The 9203-nt window shown below is 35.1% G+C and overlaps 2 protein-coding genes across 2 annotated transcripts; both read right to left on the reverse strand.

The window, feature by feature from the left end:
• Positions 1-1409: 1409 nt before the first annotated feature.
• On the reverse strand, positions 1410-2462 carry LOC132061193 (uncharacterized). The gene is made up of 3 exons (XM_059454049.1): positions 2418-2462; positions 1569-2358; positions 1410-1462 (listed from the first exon to the last, which is right to left on the reverse strand). The coding sequence occupies exons 1-3, from the start codon at positions 2460-2462 to the stop codon at positions 1410-1412; spliced, it is 888 nt and encodes a 295-aa protein (XP_059310032.1).
• A 2068-nt stretch (positions 2463-4530) lies between these two features.
• LOC132059481 (succinate dehydrogenase [ubiquinone] iron-sulfur subunit 3, mitochondrial-like) lies at positions 4531-8859 on the reverse strand. The gene is made up of 4 exons (XM_059452102.1): positions 8494-8859; positions 6926-7164; positions 5033-5242; positions 4531-4933 (listed from the first exon to the last, which is right to left on the reverse strand). Exons 1-4 carry the CDS (start codon positions 8842-8844, stop codon positions 4732-4734), a joined length of 1002 nt encoding a protein of 333 aa, XP_059308085.1. The 5' UTR covers positions 8845-8859; the 3' UTR covers positions 4531-4731.
• Positions 8860-9203: the final 344 nt, after the last annotated feature.

Below are 9203 nucleotides of genomic sequence, written 5' to 3' on the forward strand. Positions count from 1 at the left end.
TCTCAAGGAGATATTTGTGCTTTCTCTCCACAACACCATTTTGTTGTGGTATATGTGGACATGTCTTTTGGTGTGTAATTCCTTTTCCTTGAAGAAAGAAAGGCTTTCATTGTTTGTGAATTCTGATCCATTGTCACATCTGATGGATTTTATAAGTATTTTGAACTGATTCTCCACATATGACACAAAAGCCTTTAGGGTCTGTAAGGTGTTACTTTTGCGGACAAGTAACTGTGGCCATGTTGATATACTATAGTCAAAAAATATTTGTGATTATCATGGGTTTGGACATGATATAGTCCCCACATGTCTAAATAAAGCAAATCAAAAATTTTGGTGGATGAAATGCTGGTTTTGGATGGGAAAAGGAGTCTTGCCTGTCTAGCCATAAGGCATATGGTGCACGTAAAGGGTTGTTTGGGGGAGAAGTTTATAGGTATAGAAGAGATGCTTCTCATTTTCACAAAAGGGACATGTCCTAACCTGTTGTGCCATAGGTGATCAACACTATTTCCGCGGGATGTACAAGTCATGAGAGAATTTGCAGACAAACTTTTATCAGAAACATCATTAAGAAAATTACTGCAACTAACATCAAGACAAGCTCTTTTATTACTCAAACGAATGGAATTTACAATTGCAGAATGTTTGACGGTAGAGATTGTTTATCATCATGGATAGTTTTTATAGATGGAAAAGAGGAAATATAAGTAGAAACTGAAATGCAAGATTTCTTAGGTGAATCTGGGCTGGTATGACACTTTGAATATAGGAAGGAAAGACCATTCCTTGCTCTACCAATCTCCAGTGGGCTCTTCATTGAAGGGCCCTGCACAAGACATGAAGAATCATTGAAATTAATAGGTCCTTTGAGTTGTGAGGCTAAACAATGAACAGAAATTAAGTTGAATTTGAAACTAGGCACAAACAACACTTTATACAAGGTTATTGCTGAACTTAAACATGCATCACCAATCTCAGTTACTCTGCCTTTGTAACCATTTGGCAAAGTGACTAAAAAGGGGTAAGGTCGGATCTAAGGTTAGTAAGTAAAGATTTATTATATGCCATGTGGTTTGTTGCTCCAGAATATATGATCCATGAGTCAGCAGATAATTTGATACATTTACATGAAAGATTACTAATATCAGCAATTGAGGAATAGCAAGCAAGGATACCTGCAAAGTTCACAGCTCCACCAATGATATCATTAACAACTTCCTTGGTTGAATTTCCAGTTGTGTTTCCCCCTTGAATATGAATATGATCCAGTAAACTGAGGAGCTGATCATACTGCTTCTTTGACAGGTTGAGAGTCCTCTGGTCATGATGTTGAGTATGATTGGAATCATCATGTTTCCTTATGATTGGAATCATCATGTTTCCTTCCTGACATTTCTTCAAGAGTTTCATGCACATTTGCAGCTGATCCTGAGTTCTTCCCTTTTGTGAACTTGAATTTCTGAGGGAATCCATGTAATTTAGGCATCTATCCCTGATATGACCATGTCTTTTGCAAAATTCACAAAATAAGTTTGATCTGTTTGGTGGTCTTCCCCCTCCTGAACCAGAACTGCTACTTGCTCCAAAGTTCCTGTATTGCGATTGTCCTGTTCCACCATAGTGTGTTCTGAAATTGCTACAACTTGCAACAGAATTAAAAGTGTTAGTGCTTGCAACATTGACATTCCTAGAGCTTTCGTCATTTGCAATTAGTGAAGTGGATTCTAGCATCATCTGATTGTGAGGCTTAACTTCTCTCTGCCTTTCCTCTTGAGACAATACAAAGAAAGCTTGAGCCATAGTAGGCAAAGGATTCATCATTAGAATACTATCTCGAATCACTGTGTAAACTACGTTCAGTCCCATTAAAAACTGTATGAGTCTCCTGTCCTGTTCAGCCTTATGCATTTTTGTCTTTCCACCACGTGTGCACAGGCATGTGCATTGAGAATTTGTGTCAAGGGTGCTGATTTCTTCCCAAAGTTTCTTAATTCTGGTATAATATCCAGTGATGTCTAGATTTCCTTGTGTAAGATCATTGATCTCTCGTTGAAGTTGATACAACTTTGCACCATTGGTTTGATCATATCTATATTCTAGTTCATTCCAAAGTTCCCTCGCATTATTGACATACTGTAAACTATCGCTCAGATCCTTTGATAGTGAATTCAGAATCCACGAAGTAACCATATCATCACATATTTCCCACAATGCGAATGCATCATCATCCTCATTTGGTTTTGTAACCTTCCTATTAATAAAACCTAATTTGTTTTTCACTGAGAGTGCCCTAAGAACACCTTTTTGCCATGACCTATATCCAATTCCATCGAAAGTCACTGGTAATATTGCATGCTTTCAGATGGATGCATGTGCAAAGGATTGCAATCTATTGGCTGCTGGTTTAGATTTACATTTTGAGTTTGAGTCGGTGCATCCTGATCAGTGTTAGGTGCCATAGTTGTAACCCTAAGATTTTCTAGGTTTTGAATTTTGATACAGAAATGAAGGTTTGATACGAAATTGATGGAAAATTGAGGAACAAAATTAAGGAATGCTACTGAATTGATGAAATTTAGGCAAAAATATCGAGAAAACGATGAAATTTGTGAGCTTACTGTAAAATTGAGATCAAGTAGAAACAATATTGCCGAATTGCTAAAAATTGAATAGAAGAGAAATAGTATGCAACCTAAAAATTCGATCGATTTGTTGATGATGAAAAAGGGAAACAATTGAGTGCGGGGGAAACAATTGAGTGCGGAAAACAGACCTTCACAGCTCTGATACCATGTTAAAGTTGTACCTTGAACACAAATGGAGTCAATACTCTATTGATGAGCTGTTCATGAGCTCCAATGAGTGTTGAAGAAGAAATGAAAACAGTAACCGCTAGAGAGAGAAATTCTGATTTGGGAAATGAAAAAGTTATTCATTTCATTCGGTGAGCATTTATCTATACACCTGTGAGAAAGTAGTAAAATATCTAACCACCTAACCGACTAAGTGTAGTGACAAAACTGCCCCTTCTAACTAACTAAGCTAAATATCTTTAACTACTCTAACTTGTGATAATTACATTTAACAATCTTAACACCCTCCAGCCATGTCTGATATGGGAACAAGGAAACAAATAATGGTTGCTACCATTGATTGTGACTACATATGTCACAAACGTAGAAAAAAAAATATCGATAGAAGGATTAGAACTTCACAATTTTTTTTTTTTTAATGATCCACTGTTACTGACCAGTCATACTTCCAAGAAGATGACAAAAAAATTTCATTGCACACAAAAAATAAATGAATCACAGAATATCCTCATTATTAGATGTTCGGCCAACGACACTTAGTAACCAAAATAATATGGTCAAAAAAGTGTCTGCTAGTAAGTGGCAGTTAAAGAGCCCTATACACTTCTAATAATTCTGATAATTCCAATTCATACACACAAAAAAAAATTAAAAGAAATAAAAAGCACTGCTAGAATCGCATGAAACAACAATTATAAAATTTTGGCTCTTTCAAATACACAGATTATGCATTTTATTTATGTGAAAGTTCAGGGGCCAAATCAAAAATCATTCAAGTGCCTTAAAAAGAAATATGGTTTCCGTGATATCTCATCCATTTGACAAGTCAACAACCACATGAATAAGTGATTCACACAATCACAAATAGATATCACTGCCATTAGAAGTAAAAAAAATAAAAAATACCATAAATGACATAAGATTCCACTATCATGTTGAACAAGGAATCCTTTATACAATTAAACATTAATTCCTTATAAAACTTGATGAGCCACGTAATTGAACGATATGTCATAAAAGAAATTAAACTGAACCGGTCTCTTTTTATAAACCTAAAAGAAATAATTGTGGCTCATAAATGTCGTTCGGCATTCCGCAAGATTCCATTATTTATTTTTATTTTTTTTGACAATGAATTAACAGTTAGCCCAACACCACATATTAGGATTCAACTATGTATTCGCATAAAGAGGATACAAAAGTGGCTCTGATGCAAGTGTTAAGATAATCTTTCGAGCGAAACAACAATAATTGTGCACTTTAAAAAGTGCGAAGTTTAATGTTTCAGCTTATACCAAAAAGTCAGTCATGAACTTTGAATTACTTGAAAACAAAGTATTCTTCCACAAACTAGATGTCTTACACATTGTGTATGATATTGCTAAAGCTTTTAGAGAAGAGAATTCTCTATTCATTGATAGAAGAAGCGTATGTTCTATATTTTTTAAAGAACACAAGAAGAGGAATTGCTATCCCACTTTCCACGTTAATAACCGTAGAGGTTCTTAAATGTGGGGTAACTTCTCTACAGGTTTTTATCTTTTAACCTCTTTACCCTATCTCTCCTAACCGGGTCGGGTCAGCCCACATGGAGCGACCCACGACCCAGACAAAAAAAATCCAACATTTCTACACCAATTTCATGATTGTTCATTCAGGGTAGAGTAATTCTTCCTGCATTGGTTATCAATTGACGAGATGAACAAGACGGATCACACACAAAATAGAGAGATATATGAAAAAGCCAAACTATAATAGACTCCTACCTACTAAAAATCTTACAATACTTTGCAATGCATACTAGAATAGCACTGTAATACTAAATTCCTCATTAACTTATTGCCTATAACTATAATTCAAGTTCTAAATGAACATCTAAAAAAGGAACACGTATTATCAAGTTAAGTGTCCCAGTTTAGTGCTTAGTCTTCATATTATTGCTTAGAGTCTCCAGTGTTATCCCAGTTAAGTGCCTAGTCTTCATCTTGGCTATGGCATCAGAAGGTCTGAGGCTCTTGGGGCAACATGCTGTGCAATTTCCTATAGCCCTGCACCGGTATAAACGCCTTTTGTCCTCTGTTATTGCCTGTAATCTCTCATTCGTAAAATCATCTCGACTGGAAGAAAAAAAAACATTAGTCAATCAACAAACAAGTGCTTAATTGAGAGCAAATGTATGAACGTTATTTTGGTGTGTTTTAATTTGAAGAGTTAACCTGTCCGAGATCCATCTATAGGTATTGATCAAGGCTGCAGGTCCAAGGAACTCCTCAGGATTCCACCAATAAGAAGGGCAAGACGCACTGCAGCAAGCACATAATATACATTCGTATAGGCCATCGAGCTTCTTCCTCTCTTCTGGTGTTTGCCTGTACTCTTTCCCGTCTGGCGGGGGCTTTCGTGTCTTTAGCCATGGCTCAATAGATCTACATTATCGGTAACATAACTCCCAATGTATAAGTGCCCATCAGAATGTGGATCTATGGCTAGTTATATGGCAAGTCAGGTATGTATTCTTTTTTTTTTTTTTTTGATTTCCCAACCTGTGTCCGGTACCCGCTTTGGAGCCCAACTATATCCAGATTCGCGCCGCATGGGGCCCATTCGGGGGGAAGCGCTCCCTGTCAAGGATTTTTCCATACTCAGGGCTCAAACCCAAGACCTCTGGTCAACTGAATTCATTATTTTCATCTTGAATTAACACACTTATATAAAAATACAGTACATGCATAATAAGATCACACGTCCAGAGTCCACTGACTCTGGATCCTAAAGTTACTACTCTGGAGTAGTATATTGTTAATGAAAGGTTAAAAATATCGTTATAGTGTTAACATTCATAAACTTAAGGCAGCTCTTGTAAACTCTACCTATACCGGTTCACTTCGTTTCAATATTGTCCAACCAAATTGCAAAGGCGTATCTAGCTTACAAGATAGGGGTTCAACTCCAAAACTTTCAACGCGGAGCCTAAATTTATGTGTAAAAAATTATTAAAATTGCAATAAATAGTAGATATGAATTCCTAACTTTAAAAATATAATGGGTTCAATGCTAAAATTCTTAAGATTTAACCCATAAAATTTAAATCCTGGATCCGCCTCTGCCAAATTGAGTTTACGAGATGCGACTCATGGTAAGTTTTGTACACAGGTTTCCTATTTTCTCTTGACCGGTTAGACTAAATATTTGGGAGAATATGCCAAGAGAAGTAATTTACCAGATTAAAAAAATGGCATTGCACACGCGCCTCGATCTGTTGGGTGTGCGAACAAAGACTTGGCACATTGATAGGCATTTGAAAGAAAAGGGAGCTTTTATAAGAGTTGGATACTCTTAATAATGTGAAGCCTTTTTTAAAAAACCGTGCGACCAAGTTGACAATATCACATCATCTTAAGAGTATCTTTGGGCCGTTTTAGCCCAATACAATCATGCTATGCTTTACTTCTCATGGTGTGTATTCTACAAAATGAAAAAGGAACAGAGTATCAAAGTATGTTATATAACATTTGGTGATTAATTAGATACGATGATTTGAAGGGTGGCTGAGGGGAGAGGGTGATTTAATATCATAATTTGGAGGGGGGGTATTTGATATGATCAATCTGCTTTTGCTGCTAAATGTTTTTGGTGATCTTCTTCTGTGGTTCTATAACCAACTGATTATGCTTTGTAATGTTTTCTGTTTCTTAATTGTACTTATTACTTTCTTGGTTTAATAGCTAAGGTTATGCTGTCTAATTTAACCTTCTTTAAGCAAAACAAATTAAATGTGTTAACTCCGCTCATGAGTAACCAAACACTAAGTAAGAAGACTACTTATTTTGCAGGAAAACACTTTCATTTATACCAAACACAGCCTCAAACTCAAGTATTTTCCAATACTAAGATTAGACTAAAGATTGTCAATACGTACTAACATGAAAAATACTTATAAGTACTCTTGATCGACTGCCACAAATTCTTGAATATAAGCTTAAACGAGAATGTGATAATTTCTAACATCCATGTGCCAAGCATGTCTTACATCCACACAATTACTGATGCACATATAATCAGAACTAAATAAGTCGATGAAATGAGAGGAGGAGATCGAGGGAAATTACTTGTACTGCTGATAGAAATCAGTGAGATCAGCAACCAAATCTTTAATGACAAACAAGTGAGGAAGAGGAGTGATGGTCATTGGCCTGCTAGTAGCTGTATCAATAGGCTTGAGGCATGCTACTGTATTAACCCCATTTATGTTCATCGCGCATGATCCACATATCCCTTCTCTACATGACCTCCGGTAACTCAAACTTGAATCCACCTCTGCTTTTATCTTTTGTAATGCATCCAGAACCTACACAGAACAAGTCATTAACTAAATTGATCAGTCTGTTTTCAAGGGAAATTCAACTTTTTGCTAAAATTAAAATTTATGCTAGACACGTAAGATAATTCCCATTGCATAATAAATCAATGGAGAATTAAAAGATGCTCATGGTGTTTTCAAGGGACGACTCTAGGTTATCAACCAATATTTTTCATTTAGCGAAGATCAATCACAACCGGCACCTTTACTTGAAACTCAAACCCACCTCCAATACTTTTTTAACAATAGATATTCTCCTCTCACTGAACTTTTTAAAATATCAACCTCACCATCTCTTTTTCTTTTAATTCCTTAATATCATGATATTTTTCCTCTTTTGCATCTATGTTATGGAGTTAGATATAGAACAAATAAATATCATTTTCAAAATGAATGAGAGAACGATTGAGAGAGATAGTAACGAAGGATATAAGTTAGTAACGTTCAATGATGAAATAAATGATGATCATACTAAAAAAATTAATACAAATAATTTGCTCGTATGAATAATTTTATTAACAACAATCAAAACTCAAAAATCTATTTACACCATAAGGAATAAAAAAATAAAAATAAAAGAGAACCCTTAAACATATACTAGAAGATTATCTAGTCATCTACTATTACAACAATCAAACCCAAAAACTGTATACATGGTAGAGAATTATAAGAGAGAAAACCTCTCTCTTCACACACACTGGAAGACTGCATCATTATTAGTTATTATTAAAATGATATAATTTATTCGTATGATCAGTCACCAGTGACACAACCTACGGGCTAAGTGGAGGACTCAAATATAATTGGAAAGGCCATTTTATATTAGTCAACCTCATTAAATTATGATTCAGTTTTCTTCAAAATAGCATAATCAAACTCCATCCAATCCACATTGGATATCACTATTTTCTTCTTATTTCGTTTAGAAGAGAATAACACATTCTTATTATTTTTATGAAATTTTTGTTGTAAGCACACAAACGATGATACGATATGTTTTAAGATTGTAAGTTTTTTTCTTTTTTATTAAATTTTGTGTCAAGTCAAAATAGGACAAACAAAGAAAAAGAAAAATAAAGAGAGTATGAATACTAGTGTTGAATTATGTAACCATCCGGACCAAGAGCTTAAGCTATTAACTAAAGAGGATATTATTTTATTTAAATAATTATGTCTTCAATAAATACCAACTGAATTAACGTATTCCGAATTAAATTTGATTCTCCTATTTTAAAGTCACAAGAAAAGGTTACCCAAATTTTAATTGAGACGAAATAACTATACAGTGTCACAAGAATAAACTACAATAACACATACCATGGGGCCACAGGAAGGAAGGTCAACAAAGAAAGATTGAAGAAAGGGTTTTTGGTTAGGATTATCAGGGCTCCATCTATATATTCTGAATTCCTTCATCTTCTTATCTTTATTATCACTTAATTTCGTGGCTTTTTTGAGGTTCCCAACTGACTCCACTGCTACTTCTCCATGTTTTTGGCCAATGGGGTGCCCTTCAAGTATAGGGAACCTTTCACTTTTTGTCAAGCGCCCCACTTTCTTCAACCCTTCTTTAATCAAATTTTTTGACATATTTTGCCTTCTTTGAAGATTGGAAGAATTAGGATACTTATCTGCTTTCTCTGTTGTTATAAGAGAGTTTACTTGCATGCATGCATGCACCGAACTGTATTAAAGAGGGACACCTGGTTGCACGTGTCAACCTTCACAATCATATTTTTTTTTTTTTAAGCTTGACGGTGATTCAATTCATAACGCAACTTGTCCAAACTTATCAAGCTTCTCATCTTATCTAAGTGAAATTTGGAGAGAACGAAATACATCTTAACTTGGCCACCATATATTATCATATCATATGACTTGGAGAGTGTAGAGTCGATGAGTATGGTTGTATGGGAGAGGAGAGGTAAAATACTACTCTCTCTGTCCCAATTTATGTGTAATGACTTTTCACTTTTCGAGATTTAATTTGACTAAACTTTGAAGCTAATTGGATTGGATTAACTAGA

The sequence above is a fragment of the Lycium ferocissimum genome, chromosome 6 (genome assembly GCF_029784015.1).
Source record: "Lycium ferocissimum isolate CSIRO_LF1 chromosome 6, AGI_CSIRO_Lferr_CH_V1, whole genome shotgun sequence".
NCBI classification, from domain to species: domain Eukaryota; kingdom Viridiplantae; phylum Streptophyta; class Magnoliopsida; order Solanales; family Solanaceae; genus Lycium; species Lycium ferocissimum.